Source organism: Cervus elaphus, chromosome 21 (genome assembly GCF_910594005.1).
Source record: "Cervus elaphus chromosome 21, mCerEla1.1, whole genome shotgun sequence".
NCBI lineage: Eukaryota > Metazoa > Chordata > Mammalia > Artiodactyla > Cervidae > Cervus > Cervus elaphus.
In genome coordinates, this window is record NC_057835.1 from 53,543,727 (window position 1) to 53,570,681 (window position 26,955).

Here is a 26,955-nt window from a genome sequence, read left to right on the forward strand (position 1 = left end):
TTTAGAAAAGGCAGAAGAACCAGAGATCAAATTGCCAACATGTGCTGGATCATCAAAAAAGCAAGAGAGTTCCAGGAAAACATCTATTTCTGCTTTATTGACTATGCCAAAGCCTTTGACTGTGTGGATCACAATAAACTATGGAAAATTCTGAAAGAGATGGGAATGCCAGACCACCTGACCTGCCTCTTGAGAAACCTGTATGCAGGTCAGGAAGCAACAGTTAGAACTGAACATGGAACAACAGACTGGTTCCAAATAGGAAAAGGAGTACGTCAAGGCTGTATATTGTCACCCTGCTTATTTAACTTATATGCAGAGTACATCATGAGAAACGCTGGGCTGGAAGGAGCACAAGCTGGAATCAAGATTGCTGGGAGAAATATCAATAACCTCAGATATGCAGATGACACCACCCTTATGGCAGAAAGTGAAGAGGAACTCAAAAGCCTCTTGATGAAAGTGAACGAGGAGAGTGAAAAAGTTGGCGTAAAGCTCAACATTTAGAAAACTAAGATCATGGCATCTGGTCCCATCACTTCATGGAAATAGTTGGGGAAATAGTGGAAGCAGTATCAGACTTTATTTTTCTGGTCTCTAAAATCACTGTAGATGGTGATTGCAGCCATGAAAGTAAAAGACGCTAACTCTTTGGAAGGAAATTATGACCAACCTAGATAGCATATTAAAAAGCAGAGACATTACTTTACCAACATAGGTCCGTCTAGTCAAGGCTATCAGTTTCCAGTGGTCATGTATGGATGTGAGAGTTGGACTGTGAAGAAAGCTGAGCGCCGAAAAATGGATGCTTTTGAACTGTGGTGTTGCAGAAGACTCTTGAGAGTCCCTTGGACTGCAAGGAGATCCAACCAGTCCATCGTAAAGGAGATCAGTCCTGGGTTTTCACTGGAAGGACTGATGCTTAAGCTGAAACTCCAATACTTTGGCCACCTCATGCAAAGAGCTGACTCATTGGAAAAGGCCCTGATGTTCGGAGGGATTGGGGGCAGGAGGAGAAGGGGGCGACAGAGGATGAGATGGTTGGATGGCATCACCGACTCGATGGACATGAGTTTGAGTAAACTCCAGGAGTTGGTGATGGACAGAGAGGCCTGGTGTGCTGTGATTCATGGGGTCGCAAAGAGTCGGACATGACTGAGCAACTGAACTGATCTGAACTGAATGCTTTAGAGACCCCTTGTGTGACCTTAAAAGTATATGATGTCCCACTGTCACTTTGTAATGATCTGGGCAGACCAAATCTTGGAATGATTTCATGGAGAAGTTTTCTCACCACCTCCTCAGCCTTCTCAATCCTGGTGAGAAAGACTTCAATCCATCCTGTGAATGTTTCTATCATGACTAACAGGTATTTATACCCTTGAGAAACTGGTACCTGCCAGTCCTCTCCCAGGTAGGTCCCTTGTTGGAAAGATCCTTCCACTCATTAGCATATGAAATCACCCAGCTTAGGAAAACTAGCCAACCACATTCCATGGCCTCCACACTTGCACTCTACAATGGCCTACATCCTGTGAAGTGTGCTTCTCTCTAAATCTGAACAAATCCACCTCTTACCTATTGCTGCCTCTCTCACTAAATTTTTTGCAATGAGACATCAAGAGCCTGAGATTCATTAAATCCTAAAACCAGGCACCCTTGGTTTTGACCAGGCTTAAGTCCCAGTCGGATATGACTGAGTGACTAAGCATAGCACAGAGTCCCTGCCATATGGGTTTGAGTCCCAATCTTAGGTAAATGGTTTCAAATACAACTTTCAGAAATGGAAAGTTGATGACCTGCCTGATATTTTGTAAGCAGTTGCATAGATGGAGAGAGGAGTTGAAGGATGGGAGGAAAAAGCGGTGGGAAAAATGTATGGAGGAATCCCCTTCATAACCTGCTGGAAAATCTGCTAAATACCTGACCTGTGCTCACGGTTTTCATTGGCTTGATTTTTGACACAAAGAAGATTAATGACAGAAGAATCCCCACCCACTTGGGCAATAGCTACTAAGTAATCCCTGCCAAAGTCCCTCAGTTAGACCCACTGCTGCTTCCTGTTCATGGTGGGGTTTGAGGAAACAATAAACGAGAGATTGTAAAGATTTGTTAGCAAATTTGTTAGCAAAAAGATTTTGGTAGCCATATGTCCTTCCAGCCATAGGAGAAAGGACTACCTACCCCAACCAGAGGTCTTCTGGAATCTGAGACTGAGCTGTGTGTGCTTTCTGAGTTTGTTTTTGCTGTCCCAGTTTCCAGCACACTGGACTTCTTGTCACTTACACTGCACTGGGTTTTCTTCACATTCAGCTTCTACTGTGGGAGCTTTCTCTGAGTTGGGCTTCTGCTGTGCTTGGCCTCTGCCTTGCGGGGGCTGAGCCGAGGTTGTTTCAGCCAGGTTGAATCCTAGAAACGACACCATAGATGTTTGGGGAGTGTGTAATTCCCTCGGTTCTGTCTTGCCACAGTGAAAATTTGATGTGACGGATGGACCAGTATTATAGTTCAGTTTTATTTAGAAAGCAAAGGAAAATAGATCCTCAAGTTATGATGGTGGGCCTACGCAAAAGACGTAAAAAGAGAAGCTCCCAGCCCAATTTTGGCTCCTCTTTTTATATGTTTTTTCTCCTCCCCCTAGGCCTGCCCTATGTAAATTGTGCTAGCCAGGAGGGCTGTTTGTTTTACCCGAGGTTCTCACTCCGGTCCTGGGCCCATCCTTTGTTCTATTTTCTCAGGCTTTTCCCTTGTTTGTCTTTTAGCCACCGCCATTCTGGACTCCTTTCCCTATTCTAACTACCTAACATACCTATCAGCAAGCTGTTAATTAGAGAAAGGAAATGTCTCAAAACTCAGAGTGGCACCAGGCCCCTCACCCACAATGTACATTTTGAGATAACATTGGCGCAAGGTGAGTCATCCCAGGCCATAAAACGATTGACATGAATCCTGAAGAAAAACAGATTTCCAAGTATAGTTTTGTTAACATAGATTAGGAGAACATAGTATGACATAGTATGACTAAAACATACTGTTTTGTTGAGTTCTTTTTGTTCTGAGTCTCAAGCAGAACTGACTTGAGGAAAGACAGAGTCTAGGGTAAATACATAGTTCATTAACATAGCTTAAGAAAAATATTTCCATAAGAAGAATGCATTGGTTAGCTCAAGGTTTGAGAAAAGTTAAGTTCAGGTGGAACCAGGTGTCATCATGGCAACACAGAATTTTAAAAGAAACCTCCTTTTAAATTTGTATAAGAGGGGAAAAATAATCTGACACGTGTAGTTTGTTTCCTCTTGCCACTTAAGAGAAAGAAAAAAAAGTCTTGACACTTGCAGCCTATTTCCTGCATTTGGAGACCCCCAGCCTTCCTGACTGTTACCTTCTCAAGTATTGAATGGAGAACTAATTTCAAAACAATGTTTTCTTCTCATCTATGTAGTGGTGTTCCTAACTGGCTCAGTAGTAAAGTATCTGCCTGCCAATTCAGGAGATGCAAGATTGATCCTTCAGTTGGTAAGAACCTCTGGAGGAAGAAATAGCAACCCACTCCAGTATTATTGCCAGAAAAAATTCCCATAGGCAGAGTATCCTAGAGGGCTACAGTCAATGGGGTCACAAAAAGTGGACACAACTGAGTGAGCACACACAGCAGCCGAAAATGATTGTAGGAGGAGGCTCAAGAGGGAGGGGATATATATATATATATGACTGATTTGCAGTGTTATAGGGCAGAAACCAACACAACATTGTAAAGCAGTTATCCTCCAGTTAAAAATTAAAAAAAGAGAATCAATCTTAAAGTTCAAGAGGAAGGGGACATATGTATACCTATGGATGATTCATGTTGATGTAAGGCAGAAACCAACACAATAATATAAAGCAATTATCCTTCAATTAAAAATAAATAAATTAAAAAAAATTCTGTAGAGCTTGTGAAAAAATGATTGTAAATAATAATATTTTGCAAAAATCAAAGATATAGATGTAGTCATGTTAGGTAGTTAGAATAGGAAACAGGAGTCCAGAATGGCAGCGGCTAAAAGATAAGGAAGGGAAAAACCAGAAAAAAGAGAACAAAGGAAGGTCCCAGGACCAGAGTAAGGTCCTCAGGTAGAACAAACAACACTCCTGTCTAGTCCAGTTTGCATAGGGCAGACCCAGGGGGAGGAAAAGACATATAAAAAGAGGAGCCAAAGGGAAAGTGGTCTCTCTCTCTGGGCGCTCTTCTCTTCGTGTCTTTGGGTCGACATGCCCTCATGCCTCGAGGATGGATTTTCCTGCTATTTTCTAAATAAAATAGAGCTGTAACACGGAGCTATAATACTGATTTGTCTAAGAGCTATAACACAGTCTGTTCGAGACCTGAGAGCTATAACACAGTCTGTCCAAGACCCGAGAGCTATGACACACCGAGGGCTTTAATGTCCGTCACTCCAAATCTTTGTTGTGACGAGACAGAACCGAGGAGCATACACTCGCCTGACAGTCACATTATACTGTTTAATTGCTATAGATAACTTCACGAGGCCAACTCAAGTAAATGTACTATATGTAATTTGCATGTACTATTTTAAGATAACAAAATAATATTTTAAGTATCTAATTCTCTCTTCTGTCTATTGCAAACCTCAGTTTAGGTTATTGACTGACTGGCATATAATTTTTTAATTTCAATTTGTTTCAAGGCATACTGGTGAAGTTTCATCTTAAATGAATTTTAGCAGATATTCACCTGAATATGAAAGTATTCTACTCTCACAGATTCAGTGACATTTTATAGAAGAAATTATCTTTCTGAAAGGAAAATATTATTTCTGAGAACATATTTTGAATGTAGTTACACATAAAGATACATTTCATTTGACTATTTCTACAGATAGACTGTGTGACTGTATGACATGACTTGTCAAACAGTTTGAGGCTCTGAGAACCCCAAGCATCTGCCCTGTTCTGTGATACCTTCTCGCTAGTGACTGAAATTCTGTAACACAGATTTCACCTTCTAGTGAAAGACTTTGACCTTGTGAAATATGTTCTTACTCTAATGAAAAATTCTACCTACTATTTTGAAAAATTAGATGAAGTATGTCCTCATAGGCATGACATTGAAAAATAGAAAAACTACAACAAAGGAAAATGAATAAAGATGTATGGATTTGGTTAAAAATCCAAATATTTTGTAATTTTCAAGTATGTTTTAGAGATGATTCCTGATAACTGCATTTTGGTATTGCTAAAATTTTACTGTTTCAATGTTAAGAATGCTTTTTATATTTTCTATCAGTGGAAAGAGAATCCATCCTATCACAATACTGCTTTCAAGAAACACATTTGGTTTTGAGAAGGGATGAGAGAAATGTTGTGCTTATTAGAGAGAGTGGAATTAAGGGACTTTTCTGTTGGGTTCGTACAGAGTTCGAATGTCTTCTCATGCATTGTATCATATCTACTATCTCATATTCTCAGTGTATGCCCTCTACCTATATCTTCTTCTTAAATTCTTGTGATTTCCTTCTGCAGTCTATGTTTTACCTATATTCATGGTCATTAATTCCTAGAAGCTAACAGAATCTTTTTTGTCTCATGACCTTTGTACATAGAACACACTCTGTCTTAAATCATCTTTCTTTGTCTTCAGCTTGGAAATTCTTGTTCATCTTTCTGCTTTCAACATCAGATATTTCCTTCAGAAAGCTTCTCTTTAGTAAGTCACCCCCAAGACCAAATTGGTACTTCTATTATATATTCTAATCAAATTCTACATTTTACATATTTTGTCAATTATATTTACACAGCCTGTAAAAGCCACTTCAGGTCTTAGAGGTTTAAATCAGCAGCACTTTACTTTTGCTCACAATTCTCTTGGTTCGCAAGATGTTTCTGGGCTCACATATATGGTTGCAATAAGCAGCAGGGTTTCCTGTACTGGAAGGGCCTCACTCATGGAAGTGACTCAGCATTGTCATTTGAGGCACTTTGGTTCTCCTCCTTATTCCTTTCATTTTCTAGTAGACAAATCAAGAGTACTTTCTATGGTAGTCTCATGAAAACATTCCAAGAGAGTAAAGGTGGAGGCTACAAAGATTCTTGGAACTAAGATATGATAATTCACACGATAATCATCTGCTATGCTCTGCTGGTCATGGTAAGTCAGGAAGACCACTTAGATTCAATGGCATAGGGAAATAGACTGTATCTGTAGATGCAAACAGTTGCAAAGAATGGCCACCTTAAATCTAGCACACCAACAAAATGCAGTCACATTTTATTGATTTTTCTTGTTTGTTTGCTTTTATGGTTATATTTTCTCTCTCACTCATCATTGCATGCTAGCATTAACTAGTGGCTAGCAGTTCAGTATATATGTGTTCATTTAATTAATGAAAGTTCGTGACCCTACTGGTATTATTTTAATTTTTATTCCCTAAATTGAATTCAAATATATAAATTTCACTTTCAAAATGTAGATTATCTGGAATGTAAATACATACATATTACTTCATAGATATATAGAGCACAAGAGACCATGCCACATATTTATAGAGAGAAAAGTGAAATTCTTGCGTTCTAAGTGAATAGGAAGCAGTATATCATGAAGACTAAGAATACAAGCTAGTGAATCTGACAGTCTGAATAAAAGTGCCGGCTGTATAAAGTCTTTTATTTTTATTTCCCATTCTTTCATTTTTATTGAGGTTTTAGCTCAAATGTCACTTTGCATTTCAGTGCTAGCTGTTATATTAATCTGTTCATTCTTCATCTCTTCCCCTTGAATGTATTCTTTCTTAGGAAACATACTGTATGTACTACTCACCTCTGAATCACTCAATGCCTGATGTAGAGTGGGCACTTAGTATATTCTTATTAAATACCTGAAAGAATGAATGACTTAAGAGAAACACCTTGAGATAATACAGGAATGAATGTCCTTAATTATTTATCTCAGACTGTATTGATTTTAATTGTATCTGTTGCATATGATTTTACAAAGGTTAAATGAAAAATGTTTATCATGGAACTTGCATGAAGATAGTGATTTGTAATTGTTAAGAACTTGGAATCAGTGAGGAATAGTGGCTATGGACTGGTTGATTCCTAGATCTTAGCGGCAAAAGTTCTCATAGTGAATTATCTACTCTCCATGAGCACTAAAATTTGTGTGAAACAGAGAGAAAAGATTTCTGCTGTGGAATTTTCTGAAGGTTAGAGAAGTCCTTACAGGTAAAAGTTCAGATTGAGAAATTATAGACACTTTGCTTAATCCAGAGAGGGGGAAAAAAAAAAAAAGATCAAAACCTTGATCCAATTTAGCAACATATTAAGAAGGCTTAGGGATAATAATACAAGTCTTGTAACTATTAAGCAACAGATAATTTTCAAAGATAAGTGAAATTAGATTACTAAGAATTGTTATGAGGGGAAAAATTATAATAGTTAAAGAAGGAAGTAGTAATACAGAGGCGGTTTATGTCAAACTGAAACTGGTTTATTAATAAACAGCAAGACAGGCTATTGGATTATATATATATATATTTGCTGTATTTGAAAGTGAAACAAGTGTATGAAGTTGGATTTATCCACAGGCTTGCATGAGCAAGAAATGTTGCTTTGTTCTCTTAAGTTGAAATGAAATTGAGAGCTCCTGTTGTCCCTGATAGGAGGAGAGTTCTCTCCAGGTCATTGTATGTGAAGGCAGAAAAAACATTGGCACCTTCTTCACTTGAGTTTCAGAAGAATCCACGGGGCATTTGTAGTGCTTGGGCAATGGCACTTTGTCATTATTATTCAAGCCTGAATTTCCCATGAAATCAGATAGTCCTGTGCTTACAAACCTGAGTAGGAAATCTTAGCCAAAGGTGAACATTCAGGTTCCTAGACTCTTCCACTTTCCTGAGATACCCCTAGGGGGCTGTGTATGCCATCTTCAGTGCCTCTACTTGGCCCCCAACCTCTACCCAAGTCACTGCCTCTCTCCTATCACTTGATGTAATCGCCTCAAAAATCCAAGACTGTTAGTAAACAAAAGCAATGAAAAGATCTTACATCACATTTCTCTTTAAGTCCTGCCAAACCATCCTTCCTTCTAGCAAAGGTTTTGCAAGAGGGACCTGAAAAAAGTCAGACTTTTGTTGAGAAGGAGGGTGGAGAAATACATAGATGACAGAAAATAAATAAATAACTTATGTGTTGATCAGACACAAGTGTTTACATGTGCTGTTTTGTGTTGGGGAGGTTAAGTAGAGGTGTAATGATTTTCACAAGTCAGTATTGTGGTTTTGGGATTACACAATTGGGGTTCAAATCCTAGCTTTTTAATTTACTAGCAAAGCGATCTAGTGTATGTTGTAAAAGTACTTGAACTTTAATATCCTCAGCTCACAGGTATTTTTGAGGATGAAATGAATTGATTAGAACTGTGTCTAGAACACAGTAAGTGCTCAGGATGTGCTGATTGCTCTATAATATCTTCATTTAAATAGTCTGTTATCTAGTCATCTAAATTAACCATTAGAATGATGAGTATGTTTATAGTGTCTTAATCACCTGTATTCGGAAATTTGGGGAGATTAGATACCATCACATAGGTGAAAAGCCAAATCAACATCATCCTGATAAAAGATCTACTTCAAGACAATTGTTTGTATTCATATTATTACCTGTGATTGGAATATACCAAAATCATCTGAATAGATATAAAGCTTTTGGGTATTTAAAATCACTTTAATGTTTAAGAAAACTTCCTTTGCTTTCATTAATCTCTTTCATTTGAAAGTCAGTCAGTTAAGCTGTATATGATCTTAATCAAATAAATACTCTCAATAATTGATATAGGTGTCATACCTTTGTTTTATTGACATTATTTAAAAACAGTCTTTTTGCTTATAGTCTTGAAATAAAATACAGTCTTTGTAGAAAAGGAATTTCACAGAATAATTACATGAAGAAATAGAAAGGCTTATCTTTCAATGTGGTAGTATATATTTTAAATACCCTACAAGGTGATGCTGTGAAAGTGCTGCATTCAATATGCCAGCAAATTTGGAAAACTCAGCAGTGGCCACAGGACTGGAAAAGGTCAGTTTTCATTCCAATCCCTAAGAAAGGCAATCCCAAAGAATGCTCAAACTACTGCACAATTGCACTCATCTCACATGCTAGTAAAGTAATGCTCAAAATTCTCCAAGCCAGGCTTCAGCAATACATGATCGTGAACTTCCAGATGTTCAAGCTGGTTTTAGAAAAGGCAGAGGAACCAGAGATCAAATTGCCAACATCCACTGGATCATCAAAAAAGCAAGAGAGTTCCAGGAAAACATCTATTTCTTCTTTATTGACTATGCCAAAGCCTTTGACTGTGTGGATCACAATAAACTATGGAAAATTCTGAAAGAGATGGGAATGCCAGACCACCTGACCTGCCTCTTGAGAAACCTGTATGCAGGTCAGGAAGCAACAGTTAGAACTGAACATGGAACAACAGACTGGTTCCAAATAGGAAAAGGAGTACGTCAAGGCTGTATATTGTCACCCTGCTTATTTAACTTATATGCAGAGTACATCATGAGAAACGCTGGGCTGGAAGGAGCACAAGCTGGAATCAAGATTGCTGGGAGAAATATCAATAACCTCAGATATGCAGATAACACCACCCTTATGGCAGAAAGTGAAGAGGAACTCAAAAGCCTCTTGATGAAAGTGAATGAGGAGAGTGAAAAAGTTGGTGTAAAGCTCAACATTTAGAAAACTAAGATCATGGCATCTGGTCCCATCACTTCATGGGAAATAGGTGGGGAGACAGTGGAAGCAGTATCAGACTTTATTTTTCTGGTCTCTAAAATCACTGTAGATGGTGACTGCAGCCATGGAATTTAAAGATGCTTACTCCTTGGAAGGAAAGTTATGACCAACCTAGTTAGCATATTAAAAAGGAGAGACATTACTTTGCCAACAAAGGTCCGTCTGGTTAAGGCTATGGTTTTTCCAGTGGTCATGTATGGATGTGAGAGTTGGACTGTGAAGAAAGCTGAGTGCCAAAAAATGGATGCTTTTGAACTGTGGTGTTGGAGAAGACTCTTGAGAGTCCCTTGGACTGCAAGGAGATCCAACCAGTCCATCGTAAAGGAGATCTGTCCTGGGCGTTCATTGGAAGGACAGATGCTGAAGCTGAAACTCCAGTACTTTGGCCACCTCATGCGAAGAGTTGACTCGTTTGAAAAGACCCTGATGCTGGGAGGGATGGGGGCAGGAGGAGAAGGGAACGACAGAGGATGAGATGGTTGGCTGGCATCACTGACTCGATGCACATGGGTTTCAGTAAACTCCAGGAGTTGCTGATGGACAGGGAGGCCTGGCATGCTGCGATTCATGGGGTCGCAAAGAGTCGGACACGATTGAGCGACTGAGCTGAACTGAACTGAACATATAGGTAATACACCAATAATAATGCATATTTGCCTTTCTAGTTAATGGTAGCTTCCAATGGTAAATGCAAGGTTCTTACCATTTCCAAAGGTTTTTAAAAATTTCCCTCAGCATGCTATGTTTTAAAGCCAAGATTGGTAATTTTTCCCCCAAAAAATCACTCGTGCTGCTAATTAATTAGCTGTTTCAGAATGAAAAGTGTTTTACAGAATGTTGTGCAGGAAAATAAGACTTTTTATGGCTTGAGTTTCCTATTAAACTGTTCTACTTCAGCATATTTATGCAGATATTCACCTGTTGCTCAGCAACCTTTCCACAATAAATACCTTAATAGTCTTTCCTCCAAAATGTCAGCCCTTTCTTACCTGCCCACACCTCCCTTACATTGACCTGTTAGTAATGAACCTAGTTCTTGCAAATCATATAACAACCACAAGGGATCAGGTATCAATTATAAATGCGTCAGCAAGGAGTGTTCAGTGATCTTGCTGCAAGCTTCATCCTTGCCAAAACATACTTCTCAGCCTGCCCCTGTTATTTCTTTTGAGGAGAAGAAAACTTTACAATAAACTAATTCAAACTAGTTAAGCAATCACTCTCAAATGTAAATTCTTTCAACCAAAAAGTTGTTTGTCTGATTATAAGAGAACAATTTTGAGAAGGCAATCTATAATCCTAAAGAGCATTTTCTTTTTCAAAGTAGCATCTGTATACACAGAAAAATGTGGTAGTAGGGATAGCTCCTTGATTCCATTTAAATCACATCACATATGTAAAACACGCATTATGTATGCTTTATATTTAGATATTAAAAAAAGACAAACACCTAGAGCTAATAAAAAATGACAACCCCTCCTGCCCACCCCAAACTGGAAGGCTGTTTCAGAGGGAAATGGAGGATAAACATGGATACACTGAGATAGTCCAGGTAAGCAGGCCACAGGGACATGATGGACTAGGTCAGGATAAAGCCTTCTCTTATTTTTTTCTTTCAAACATGGTACGTATAAAGGGTAACTCCACCAGTCGCTTTCCCTTGTTTCTTTCCCTCTGTTACACGATATCAAATATCATCATTACAAAATATTTTTGGGAGAGAAAAAGGTGCTGGAGAATGGAAGAAGAGGGAAATGCTATCCTCATTTGAAAAAGAACAAACGGAGGAGAGATTTATTTGTTTTTAGATGCTCCTTCCTTTTTTCATACTTATGTAATATAAACTACAGTTATATTATAATTATATTTTTAGAGTGTTTATATCTGGACAGGTCAAATTTCTTTCTTATATTTATATCCTTGAAATGCATTTACTGCCATAAAGTAAAACATTTATATTTTTGAGAAATACAGAGTAGTGCATTTATTCACATTCATTCTTCCTTCATATATTTATGAAACATTCAAGGGGAAGTGAGAGATACACATGTATTAGGCATGATTTCCACTTTCAAAATATCATTAATATATATCATTTATTAAAGACAGCAAGGCTCTGGAAGTGAAGAGGTTTCTTATATTACACTTTGGAATACAAGATATGTATAATAGGATCCCTTTTTCCTAACAAGGCCTTTAAATCTTCAATGAGAATTGACAGCTATTTCACAAGATTTAATATGCAAGGAAATTAGACACAGAAAGAAGGTGCATGTTAAGTGTGTGTTAAGTTACATTTGTTTGTTTGAGGGAAACCCAGAATGATATATCCTTCTTTTGCTAAGAGATAAGACCTGCTATAGGAAAGAGGTTTCAAATTGCAGGATTCTAGGAAATTGTTTTAGAAAGGTGTAAAGGGGCATTCTACCCCTTTCTCTAACTCTTATAAAATGTGACAAGGAGGCTGTGACTCTTATTTCAAAAGCTAGATCTGTTTTACTGCCAGTATTGTCACTATGGAGGAACATTATGCTTAGATACACAAAAAAGGCTTCAGTTGTATTTTGTGAATATTTATTCTTGTGAGTGGTGTATGTGTTTGTAACTGGGCACGTAAAAAAAAAAAAAAAAAAAAGACACGTTGGACCCACCACTGTACATTGTCAAGACTTCCAAAAATGTATGAAAAAGAGTGACAAGATACTGAAATTCCATTTCACAACTTCATTTTAATCAACTAGGTGAAGCTAGAAATGGCTCTTTAAGAGAGAAAAACTTCAAGATCATTGCAACCCTGTACTTAAATAATTTTTCCCTGACCTGAGCTTACTATATTTTTAGTACTAAGAAATTAGATGTCTGTTCTCTGACATTCTGTTACAAAATATGATAACATATTTTATAGACATATACATGCATTTAATATACACATATAGTCTACATATGTGTACTACATATATATTTGTTGGGGGGGTCGACCAACAGAGTACTCTCTATATGGTTTTTAAAACTTGGTATTTTCTATATTTCATTTAGGTAAAGGTATTTATGCTTGTTTGGCATGTGGGTTTATCAAACTTTAATTAATCCAGAATACAGAGTTTTAATCTTGTATGTAAACAACTTGGCATTAGTATGTATTTTGTTGAATATTTGTTTTATAATCACTTATTTGCTGTAGTAAATGTGGATTTGGTAAATGTATCACTAAATCTTGATATCAGTTTCAGCTTAGATTGAAAATATTTATTCACTTTGAATTTTAAAGCAGAGAGATCACTTGCATCTGATAAACAGTAACACATCCACTTGCAAAAAGTAATATTGATGTCTCGATTTAGTGCTTACAAATTTAAATAGAGATACATAATATAAATATATATATATCAATATATCAGTGAATTCAGAAAAAATAATGTATATTAAAGTATCAGTCCTATTTTAAAATTAATATGTACCTGATTTATTTAATTTCTGATCATAGAAAATATTTTATTCAAATTAGTGATAATTTTTTTTTTTACTATACTATAATCAACTTCTTTCACATTTCAGTGTGTCAGAAATCTGAATTTAGGTGGCAGCGTATTTGTGTTGTCATGCCATAGTTTAATGGTTCAACAGTTTCTATCTTAGAGTTGCATCTTATAATTAAGAATATATTATATTTAGTTAATTAGATATTTTAATATCATTATCTTATGTATGTTCAAAGTACATGCAACATTTTAATTTTAAATCAAACTTTATAAGACCAATATAGATCTGCTCTTCAAAATTAAGTCATAATCTAAATTTTCAGGATTTGTCTATTTATTTTTGTAGTCAGAGACACGATTTCATACTAGGTAATGACTAGCCAAGGACTTCCCTGGTGGCTCAGATGGTAAAGAATTTGCCTGTAACGTGGGAAACCTGGGTTTGCTCCTGAGTTGGGAAGGCCCCCTGGGAGGAGGGCGTGGCAACCCACTCCAGTATTTTTGCCTGGAGAATCCGCATGGACAGAGGAGTTTGGCGGGTTGCAAAGAGTCGGACACAACTGAAAAACTAAGCTCACAATGACTAATCAAACGTAGATTATTTATATTTTTCCTACAAATTAAGGACTACTTTCTATTTCAGTTTACTCATCCCTTCTGTAAGTTGAATATTCATAGTACACACATATTCACCAGATTATACTGTTAAATACTGAGCTATACAGATTTTAGGATATTGGCATTTGTAATGTTTAAAATGCAGAATATTTATTTTCCCAACTGCAGTATGCTTCCTGAAAATAGATATGCTAAAATGTATAGAATATCTAAATGATGGCTCACATACAATTGCTGCATTAGTCGTATTTATATTTTATTTTGATGTTGTTTTGTATATTTTTCTTTTGCATGTTTTCATGTTAGTTGTTTATTGCATTTTTTTTCATTATATATCATGATACCACAAAATTATTCAGTTAGGATTATTTTGTTATTAAAGTTTTTATTCAAATGTTTAATTTGAAATGCTAAACTTAGTGGAACAGAATATATGTTTTTTATAAAATAGCATGCCAAATATATCTAAAAGCCACTTCTATGAATATGCACCTATGTTTAACATGTACTTGTATAGCTATATGCATTTTGGGATTCCCACTTATATCTCTGGCAACATGTTCTTTATGTTTGTGATAAGTTAGCAAGTAGTTACAAAGCAATATAGCATAATTTTAAAAAATATGTAAGGCTAAAATTTTAATCAAAATGAAATTCAAATTCAATTTTTATTTAATACATTTTCTAAATGACACATTTATAAATTGCTTTATGTGAATTATGTTTAGTCCTTTGCATATAGATGTGGAAATAGGAAAGCATTCAAAAACAAATTTTATTATGATACTTAATAAGTCCAAATTTAATTATATAATTTAATTTTGTTGTTATATACATTTGCCAATTTACATGTGTAACATATGTCATTTTCCATTATCATAATTCCAAGATGACATATAGTTATGATTTTAGAAGCATGTTTATATATGTATATCATTTCATTTTATTTTTATTATATTTGGAAATGTTTTATTTCAAATATTAATAAAATTATATTTTAGATGTGTTTATATTGTAAACATCTAATTTATAAATATATCTCAAGCAGTTTAGTTGACAGGAGAATCTAATTGTGATAAATTACATTGGGTATACATGATTTGATTTCCAGTGAAGAATGGGTATTTTGGATGTACATTTTGTTCATAAATTTGGGTTGTATGTCTTGTAAAATCATTTAACATTGTGCTATTAAAGGCAACACTTATATAACTGTATAGTAAACTTAAATTTTTTTAAAAGAATCCAAACTATTATATTTTAATATTCAATTAGATATATAATATATTCAATATGATATTGTTGCTATATATAATCCTAAGCCTTTCTCCAGCATCAACAATTTCCTTAAAAAACATCAGGTATGCAAGATTATTGAGTGTTTTGAAACTTTTAAATAGTGCATTTTGACAATTTAAAAATCTGTGTTTCACACACTGCCACTTTAAAGTGGTACCAGAAATAGTGTTCTAAATTGGTCTACATTTTAGATAAATGGTTATAATATATGACATAGTTGTATGGTGATGGATGATTTTATTGTCTTATAAGGAAATCATTGTTTTTATGTATATATATATATATACACACACACATATATATATATAATATATGATTAAATTTAGATGTACTTCTACTTCCTGCCATTATGAGATATACTAGTTTTTACTCTACAGAAATTTGAATATTCTAAACAAATCCATTTCACACTAACATTGTAAGCTATCATGGTTTGAGAATGTTGACATGAATCTTCAAGTAACTGTTACTTATCCAAATAAATCTTCAGTTTCCACACTTTTTCAAAGTGATGTTTTTGAAAGTTCAAAACAAAGCCATCAGATTTTCCTTTCTTTGGAATAATTCTTCATTTCATTACATTGTTTGAAATATGACATTGCCATGTTAAAATTGTAATCATATTTCATTTGTGAAATTTATCCTCTGTATGATTGTTAGTATTACATTAGAATTATTTTTGAATCCATCTATTCTTTTATTTTTCTTTTGATAAATATTCCTTAAGGATCTACTATGTACCAGGCACTATCCTAGATACCTGGGTTTCAGCAGTGCATGGAATTTGCCTAAATCTCAGCCTTCAAGGAGCTTGCATTATAGTATGGGGAGGAAAAATTATGAAAACAGAATATTAGTAAAATATAAGAACTAATTGGTAAAATATATTTTTGAAATATGTAGTTAGCTAGATGATGGTTATTAAATTGGTTTTTTCATTACTTTATTCAAATATTACACCCTGTTTGAATTCAGGTTAAGAGAATAATATTGCTATTAGCCTGTGGTAGAACTCTATTACTGAAGATTTTAAGATTGGGATCACTAGCAAATCCTGGGTCTAAATCCTACTAAAGATCAGTTCTAACTCACAAATTTGGTTAGGAAATGTATTTATTGCCTGGAGTCTCCAAGAATATGGGCATTTTGAAATTGGTCTGTTGATCTTAAAAGATCAGTTTTAGCAGCAGCCTGGACACATTCCTAAGAATTACCCCAGATTCATTTACCCAAATACTAGGGATTACTTGGGCTTCCCTGGTGGCTCAGATGGTAAAGAATCCACCTGCAATGCAGGAGACCCAGGTTCAGTCCCTGGTTTGGGAAGATCCCCTGGAGAGCGAAGTGGCTACCCATTCTAGTATTCTTACCTGGAGAATCCTATGGACAGAGAAACCGACAAGCTACCGTCCATGGTGCTGAATAGAGTTGGACACAACTGAGCAACTAAGCTCAGAGGTTATTTATGATTAATGTAATGACCTTCAATGACGGAGCATAATAAATAGCTATTTAATTTGCTTCTATGTTAAAGGTTTAATAGACACACTGAGATTTGAGACAGTACAAATTCCACAATTTTTCATACTTTTAGATTGCATTTAGCAACAGATGTTTATATTTAAATAATTTCCTTTTTTAAACTAAACCTGAAAGCCCAGACATTATGATAAAGTTAGGAAGAGTTCTAAAGCATTAGTTTCTTTTATAAAGAAAGGTGCAGTTAAATTCCCCAGAAGAATAATATGGACCAGGTAATTGTTTTTATAGTAATGAGTATATGGACATCAAAATGTCTGATTTACCATGATCAGTTACTAAATATTAGTAATGCAAGTGTAGGTATTACTTAATCATGTGACTAAAGAAAGCCTTCACCATATATTAGCTTAGTAAATATTACTGGCTAATTTGCATAACCAATATGCATTTAGTAGATTTTAATCTTCACAAAATAACTTGAATATTCAATGGCATCTTTTTCTGATTAATGTTTTAAACTATATTAAAAATCTTTAAGATTACTTGATAATTGTCATATTTCAGTTACCACTGGCCACCACAAAGTATAATCATTTAATTCTTTTGAATTTCTAAATCAAATTTTTAAAAACAGTGGTAAAGAATCCACCTGCCAATGCAGGGCACCCAAGAGACCCAAGTTTGACCCGTGGGTCTGGAAGATCAGATGGAGTAGGAAATGGCAACTCACTCCAGTATTCCTGCTTTGCAAATTCTATGGACAGAGGAGCCTGGTGGGCTCCAGTCTATGAGGTAGCAAAGAATTGGACACAACTGAGCGACTGAGCACACACACATATAACAACACAAGCTGGAAGAATTAGTAATGGACAGGTACTCTTTTGCTTGCTTGTGAACGAGGAACAGCTCTTGTTTGACTTCCTTTTTTACTTTAAAACAGAAACCTGAATTACTTGTCCTACTAATCACCTGCCTACAGCTAAAGAGGGGTGGGGGAAGAAGGCAGAACATGTTCAAATCACATAATGTGATATAGCTGTTTTGTCTCTTGCAAAATGATTAAAATATTCCTTTGCATTTTGTCTAATATATATATGGACAGAAGTTTGAAATGCATTTTGTTGAGAAGGAAAATTATGTGAAGACTTATACCCTTCAATGGCTAACACATGTACACCCATGGTGGATTCATGTCAATATATGGCAAAACCAATACAATACTGTAAAGTTTAAAAAAAAAAAAAAAAAGAAGTTTTCTAACCAGGACCTGACTATTGGTTCTAATTTGTAGTTGTTCCTCCACAATTCAGTTATTTTTTTTCTTATTAGGCATTTTAGCTGCCAAGATCCATCTAAGTATATCTTCAGTCAGTTTCATGCTTCTGTTATAAAAAAATGCATCTTTTTGTCATTATGTGAGAATTATTCTCTACCAAGTACAATTTTTGAAAAAAGAGTTTAAGTGAAAGGAAAAAGAAAATCCTAATTTGGAGTCTTTAAAACAATTATAAAAGCATGTGAACTTTAATAAGATTAAGAGATTTACTGTGACATACTTAAGAGATATTTGGAAATTTTCAACCACTTTTTAAAACTATTTTGTATGAATGAAATTTTCATGCTAATAGTTAATTTCTGGTCATTTCTAAGTAAAATGATTTGTGTATTTTAACTAATTGAAAATTGGTTAATCTCAAGTGTTACTTTAAAAGTCTGAAAAATATTACCCAAGTTCCAAAACATCCCACTAAATTCTAAAGTGTATATATAGCTCATGACATTGAATATTTTATCATGTTGGCATTTTTCTGGCAAATGAGGTAAAGATAGATATTTACAAGGAGTAGTTATTTCAGAGTTTTTTTAAAATCATTTTGTCTTCAATTTTGTTTTGATTTTTAAATTCTCCTTTCTTCACTTGTTTGTCTTAAAATTTAAAAAAAAAAAAAAGATATTTTCCCCAGAAATCATGATGAGAGATGGCATGGACTATTCAAAGCATACTTTTGAGAAAAGTGTGGTTACATAGTTACCCATTCTGTCAAAACTTGTCACTTACTAGGCATTTGTTGCTAAAAATCATCTATAGATAAATAATGAATAAGATTTATTCAAGGTCAGATAAAGGGTTTACTGTTTCTCCTTTTTCTCCCTAATTTGTTAAAATTACAATGTGATATGTTTATGTGTAATAACTCTTCATACATTGATTAATATAAACAAAACATCAGATCTGGTTACTTCACATTTTAGTGGCGTGTTTGTGTTTTGCCTTTTTATGTTAATTATACTTAAGGTGATAGAAGAGAATATAATTTATGAAACTTATCAGAAAAAAAAAAACAACATTTAAAAGAAAAAGTTAGCATCTAGTGCTACTGTGTCCCACAGGTTCTTCTACATTGACCCACACTACCTCCACTGGTGAGTTAGAGGAGCATAACAGGACTGCCACTGGTGCTATTGCTGTTGCTAGCTCATCTGCAGATGTTACTGTATCCAGTGTTACAGCTGTCACCAGCCATAGACTTTCCGAGGAACAGCGAGTGCAAGCAAAGAATCTCAGAAATTCAGGTCTGGACCCCAACACATCCAAGGACGGGCTCTCACCTCATCAAGCAGATACACAAAGTACAAGGAGAAGACCAAGAAATGCTGAACAGATAGAAAGAACTAAAGAGCTTGCAGTTGTTACTCATAGAGGTATTGGATGTTATTTTACTTGTGCCCATTTAGTTACAGCCAAAGATATATTTTGATAATGATTCCAATTAGAGAATGAGCTGAAACAGAGCCAAGATGTAGAAAATGCAAGAAGGAATTCAAAATAGCTGAAAAATATAGACAGTAAAAGCCAGAACCTGAATAATTTGAAAATATAAAAGTTAGAATTTAAAAAAAAATCAAAATGAAATTCAAATGTTGGAGGGAGGAGGGAGTAAATATAGAAAGAAAATAATACATAAATGATAGAAAAAACAAAATACCTATTGTGTATTATATACCAATTATGGTGTCTAGATAAAATCAAAATTAAAATAACCATTTTTCTATTAATAAGGGTACATATTTACTAATTGATGATTTAGCCAATGTAGTAATTTTCATATTTGCATGAATTTTTTGTTATACAAATGCCAATTAATTATTGAGAAAATAGATAACTAGATTGGGGACAATGGAAACATTATGTCTGGTGATTATTTTATATAGCTTATTCTACTATTTCTGAATTACCTATTGACCCATATGATTGTACTGAGAACAGATTTCTCATTTTGAAAAGGTAACAGTTATTCTGGACTTCCCTTGTGGCTCAGCTGGTAAAGAATCTGACTGCAATGTGGGAGACCTGGGTTCGATCCCTGGGTTGGGAAGATCCCCTTGAGAAGGGAAAGGTTACACACTCCAGTATTCTGGCCTGGAGAATTCCATGGACTGTATAGTGCAAGGGGTCGCAAAGAGTCAGACACGACTGAGCGACTTTCACTTTCCCTTTCAACAGTTACTCCTTGGTATTATGACTCCAAATTTAAGTGTTCCTTAAATTCCTACTTTAATTTTTAGAGGTAAAAATAACAGAGTCAAATTATATATTGATAATTTTCTAGTCAATTAATATAAGCCTATAGTTTACAAAATTTAGGAAGTATAGCAAGAATTTTTTTCCTATTTTTTGGTAACAGCTTCACTGAATAGTTTAGGAAAACATAGTGCAGTATGAAACACTAATGAGAATTTATATTGATGTATTCGTCATTGGAAATATTAGCAAAATGAACATGTTTCAAGTACAAATATTTACTCCAGCTCTGTTTCCAACTCAAAGTTATATATTCTCCAAAATGGCAATGATTTTTGTAGTATGGTTATGCATAGTTTGCATGATATAGGTAATAGAAAACCATTCGGATGCTTAGTACAGACTAAGGAAAGAAAATCAACACATCTTTGCATAAGTTGATTGAAAATCATACATCTCAGAAATTCATTTTCCATCAAAATTCATACTGAAAGTAGTTACTTTGATTCTCTTTAATAAGAAGCATTCTAAAATGAATTCTTAGCATGCAGTAATCTCCTTTAAAGGATTAAATTGATATCACCTTGGTTCTCTATTCACTCTCCTACCATGAATATTTCTGCTCATGTGAATATAGGGATCATTATCAGATTTATAATTGTTTAATCAAGTAGGTAGATTTTCTTATTACAGGGAAGTAAAAATGTGTAAATACTGAAATATAGATTAAGAAGAAAGCACCCCCCCCCAAAAAAAAGAAAAAAGCCCTTCAGTTTAGTGTTTTCACTCTCTTTGGAAATTTGCATGCACTAACATAGACAAACTTCCCTGTTTTCATTCTGTTGTCCATTGAAGAAAAGGCAGGTAATTTGGGGACATGAGTTTATTGTTTATTAGCTAATAATACATATGTTCCAGGTAAAGTTTGCCATCAAGTGATTTGAGAAACCCTGGTGCTATATATATATATATATATATAATATTTTGTAGAACTTGAACAAATAATTCAGATTAAAAAGAGAATAGTTATCAATTACTATATTGAAGTGATTTGAAAGTTAATCAAAAATTTTGAAGAGCATTCAGCCAAATTTCAATTAAGCATCAAGATTACACCCTTGATAAATTTCAGTGCTCAAATTTTCTCAATTGTTATAATAATCTTCCAATGCTATGTTCACATTCATAGTATTTAGACCTGTTTCACTCATATTCTTTCTAGAATAGTGTTTATGAATATGATATTCATTCAGTAATGCCATCTACCTTGGATATAAATATTTTTATTTATTGATTATACAGAATATATATACAGAAAACATTTTGAATGTTATGTTCATTTTTAGTGACTTAAATTATTATACTTGCATCAAATCTTTATACAAACCTCAATATATAGTTGTATTTTCAGACATAAAGCAGTCTTCAAAGACTTGACTCTTAAGCTGGACAAAATCTCTAAATAGGAATTTGCTGACATGAAAACAATATTTTTTTAAACAATACATTTCAGTTTACCCAACATGCCTGACATGCCAACTGACGTCTGTTCTGTGCAAAATAATGATAAATAATACATGCCCTTCTTTTGAAAGACAGAGAGAGTAGAGGACATGGAGAAATCCATCCTGGTGGGACAAGGAAGATTTTGTAAAGCTCATGGCTGAATGGAGTACTAAAGGAGATATAGGATGTATGTAGGCAGTGAGTCCTTTAACTGATGTTTTAGATGAGTCAATAAAGATAAAACAAAACTAGCTTGCTTAATTTTTCTAGCTATTTTAGAGAAAAAAAATGTCTTGTTCTTCTATTCAATTCTCCACAATGTAGTCAAAATTACCTTTTAAAAATGAAAACCTGATCACATTCCTTCATTGCTTTAAAGCTTCCACTGGTTTCCCAGGGACTTTGGGAATAAAACCAAACTTGATGATAACCCATGGGATCCTCTTATGTTTTTTTGTCTACATCTCCAAATTCATCTCATGCAACTCTGATAAACACTCTGTGATTTTTGCCAAACAGAATTTCTTTTAGCTTGTCGAACATACCGTATTCTTTTCTGCCTCAGGCTAGTCCCATAAACTATTCCTTCTTCCTTTCAACCAAATCATTTTAATTCCTTTTCCAAGATTTAGCTGAAATTGTTAATTCCTGGAAATTTAGAATTTCCTGTTGTAACTACCATTTTAAATTCTGTAAGGTAGGGAGAGGATGAGTCTTGTTCATGGTTCATTCCCATTGCTTAGAACGGCTTCTGACTCATAGATATATTTAGATAATATTTAGTAAACTGATGAATAAATATTTGCAATTTCACTAGCTGGAGTATTCAACTTACTTAAAAGCTAAAAATTATATTTTTCAATATAATCAAATATGCATGTAGTTTAACTTAAAAATAGCTATTTTTATAGTTATAATAACCAATGTTTTTAACCCCTTTGAAAACCAAAGTATTCTTACAAATTCAATATAAAATATTGCTTTTTTATTATATTACTGCTTAAAATTCACAAGGTAAAACTAGATATAAATGCCTTGCTTATGGCCTTTTTACATTTATAAAATCAAAGAAAATTTATTGATAAACACAAAATAATAAAGTCAGTAAACTGCATATGAATAAATGTTAATGTAATATTATGAATATTATTTTGCTGAGATTATTTACCATCTAAAGCATATATACAATAGAGATTGTGATAGCATAGGTTTTTTGATGTCTACAAGTGCATACAAAGTTTTGCACTGTGATCGTGTACATTTTTCATTTTTTTTTTCTATTCACACTGCAATTAAACTTTCATGTCTATGATGTCTTTTGATCATTGCTGCTACTGCTAAGTCACTTCAGTCATGTCCGACTCTGTGCGACCCCAGAAACAGTAGTCCATCAGGCTCCCCCGTCCCTGGGATTCTCCAGGCAAGAACAGTGGAGTGGGTTGCCATTTCCTTCTCCAGGGCATGAAAGTAAAAAGTGAAAGTGAAGTCGCTCAGTCATGTCAGATTCTTAGTGACCCCATGGACTGCAGGCTCCTCCGTCCATGGGATTTTCCAGGCAAGAGTACTGGAGTCGGGTGCTGTTGCCTTCTCCACTTTTGATCTTTTCTACTTCCTAATTTGTCTATTCTTAATAACTTGAGGCAATTAAAGTACTTAGTATTATCACGATGAAAACAAAGAAAACATAAACACTGAAATTGCAGTTAGTATTTGGCACTTGGTATTTGTAAGTGTATAGACTCAAAAGTCTACATATTAATTTATGATAAATTAAGTCACTATAATGAATTTATTATAAAAGCTTCACAATTAATGAATAATTTGAAAAAAAAAACTTAGAATATTTATCAAAGGATTTTAAATCACTATAGGGTTCTGCTCCAATTAATTTTTACCATAGTACTATAGTTAAGCATCAGTAATTCAATTTAAGGTATGTTCTTAGAAAATATTTTTTTTCAGTTTCTACTTGTTCTCAGTGAAAGAAAACCCTTCTGCTTTTTTCCATTTAAAAAGAGTCTTAGACATGAAATACAATATAAAGAAGTAAAAGAGAAAAATATTGATGAAGAATGTTGATTTAAATCTTCTTTAAGTAGTGTGTTAACACCACAGTTTATTAGTGCCCAATAGTTTTCACAATGAACATTCGATTTTATTGATTGGTTTTACCCTACTTTTCTCACCTACTGTGCATGACAGTCTTTTTGGGTCACATGAAGTAATAGGGTTGAATTTCCCTATCAGTAAAATAGTATCGTAGTATTATATTAGGGTTATAGTGAGGATTAAACACAGTATTAGGTGGAAATGCCAAAAAACCTCAAGTATTTTTTCCCAGTGTAAAGGCAAAACCAAATTGCCCACCATTATTGGTTAGTTTTGAGGTCAGAGAACTCGGCTGAGTCTGTACTCTATCCCTTATTAGGTGTATGATTTTGAACAATAACTTCAACTTTAGAACCTGCAATTTCTTGGTAACTGAGAGTAGCTACCTGTAGGTAATTATGTGAAAGAATATAGCACAGTTGTTGGCTTATGTTCAATGGATAGTAATTGTGTTTATTTTTACCATTATTCATCAAATTATTTAATTCTTGCTATCTATGTGGCATTTCTCTGGACAGTAGAGGTATAAAAATGTGCAATGCAGGCTGTGCTATGGAGTAGTCTATATAACTTATTTTATAAAGGGAAGCTTATTATGAGAAACATTGCCAGAGCAGTGTTTGTTTTTTTTTAATGTTACTGAAGTAAAGGAGAGGGATCAACTGCCTCTAAATGTAAGTCAAGAAAGGCTGCACAGACATAAGATATTTATACAAATTCTTGAGAGATGAACAGAAGTTTTCAACTAGTAAATTGTGTTTATATTGCTAAGATGTATAAAAATTGCTTTAAGTGGATAATGTGCTGAATAGAAATATGATGACTCTATATCAAAATAATAAAGGAAATGTTCATTATTTGCAGTTATATAAATAAACCTAAAAACAATTGATCTTTTTAGTTTATAGAATATCCAGATGTTTAAAATTAGATACCATAGTATCTAGTGATATTTTAAATTCCATCAGAATAGTTTGTTGCTTTAACTATAAGATCTTTTTTTGAAGTTATTTATTAATATTTATATAACATACCTTTTCTAACAATCTCTAAATACCATAATTTATTATTATATCTCTAAGAGATTTTAATTCAGTGTTGAGTTTAAACAGTAGGAAATATGTAGTATGATTAAAACATTAAGGGTCCTGAATTTCTAGGATTTTATTTTTTAAAATAGATGGAATCTTTTATTCATCTACTACAACACCATTACTTCTTATAGGAAATTGTCATCTGAAAAAGGTCTTGTGAAAACCCAATCTTCATACTGATAAACTAGTATTCATTCATCCTTCTATTTACTCATGGTTCATAAAGGCTTAATGCATGAAGGCCCTTTTATTAGGTGATATTAAGGTTAAAGTAATATAGATGAGAACCATATTTGGATTTTCTTCCTCAAGAGTTTGATATTTATATTATTAAAAATAGTCATTTAATGTGTTTTACTCTAGATAAGTTTTTAAGCCATTGTTTTTCTTACATAATGCAGTAGAATGAGATTTCTTTTTTTCCCCAGTATGTAGACAATTCCTGTCTGCTGTTAATAAGCAACCTTGGTAGTTGCTACTTTCATGTAAAAGTGCTAATATATTCTGAAAAGTTCCCATATACATATACATCAACAATAATTATAAACACTCTTGTATTGTTTTTCTTAGAAATTTAGATGACCATATCATCTTGTGGAGTCAAATATGTGTCATTAGCATCTACTGCCATTGATGGTACTTGTTTTGATGTAGTGTAGCAAATGCTTCCATAGTATATTTAATAGCTAGTGATCTTATTAATAGGATTGAGCAGGATTTTAACTTAGTTTATAAGGTAAGGAGGGCTTCCTTGGTGGCTCAGATGATAAAGAATCCACTTGCAATGTGGGAGATAAGGGTTTGATCCCTGGGTTGGGAAGATGCCCTGAAGGAGGGCATGACAATGCACTCCAGTATTCTTGCCTGGAGAATCCCCATAGACAGAAGAGCCTGGCAGGCTATAATCCATGGGGTCGCAAAGAATCCGACATGACTGAGTGACTAAACACAGCACATAATGTAACATGAAATTATATTTAACTGAAATTTAATATGATGTAGAACTGCTCCCATAAGGGCAGCATAAAAGAAAATCTATTTTAATTACCAGTTTGTAAGTAGAATTTTTAATTGTTTTCAACTTTAAGGTAAGAATAGTTAATTCAGCATACATTATTAACTTTAGGTCAACAATTTTAATCCAAACAAAAATAGGAATTAAAAAAAATTATCATAAACAATATTTTTTTCAAGTAACATCATGTGAGTTTTACATTGCTCAATAAAAAGAGGAAAACAACATACTATCAGATACACAATCTACATTGAATTTCCAGTTTTCAAAAGTCACATACTATGATATGTAACCATTTTGTTTAAATCAGTGGACTATAATATGACAAAAACTCTATTGTGTAGAAATAACAGTTCTTGGGTGCCTAGTAGGTGCCTTTTACTAATAGGTTATTTGGCCACATGTAAAATACAGTTTAAGTCTTGTCAATAGTTCACAAGCACCTGTTTTCAAACTATATATTAATATCTTTATAGAGTATAGATTTATAAATCAAAAACATTATTTTTTTTGTTAATCTTCATAAGCTGTATCATCATGAGAAAATTCGTTTATGGATGGTTACTTAGATCTTTGTGGATACTGATTATATTCATCAAGTATCAGGGCTTATTACACATATTATCTCAATGCTTAAGCATATAAGCTTAAGTTCATAAAATTTAAAATATGGTCTCTATTTTCAAAGGAAAAATAGATAAGATAATAGTAAAAAATTATTGGTCAATTCTAAGAGAATTTATACAGAATGAGCATGTTAGGATGAGTTATAGGTGTCTTTTAAAATTATAATATGTTATATGTAGGAGAGATCAAACCTGTTCTGCCATAGGTTGTAGAACAGTGTAGGAAACCACAGGAAGATACAAAATATAGAGAAAACTATTCTAACACTGAGTTTTGTTCAAATATAGATTGTATGCTTCGGAAAGCAGCAAATTCCTAAGTCACTGATAAGATATTCAAGCATAGCTTGGTGGACAAATTGGGTATTTAGAAAGTATTTAAGCATCAAAGTATTGAAATGAC

General features: G+C 34.0%; 1 protein-coding gene across 1 annotated transcript in view; it reads left to right on the top strand.

Moving 5' to 3' along the window:
• CSMD3 (CUB and Sushi multiple domains 3) overlaps positions 1-26,955 on the top strand; it is a 1,322,573-nt gene that overhangs the window by 520,868 nt on the left and 774,750 nt on the right. Inside the window, exon 7 of the mRNA XM_043879976.1 lies at positions 19,071-19,382. Coding sequence (XP_043735911.1) covers positions 19,071-19,382 — 312 coding nt within the window. The remainder of the gene's footprint in view (positions 1-19,070; positions 19,383-26,955) is intronic.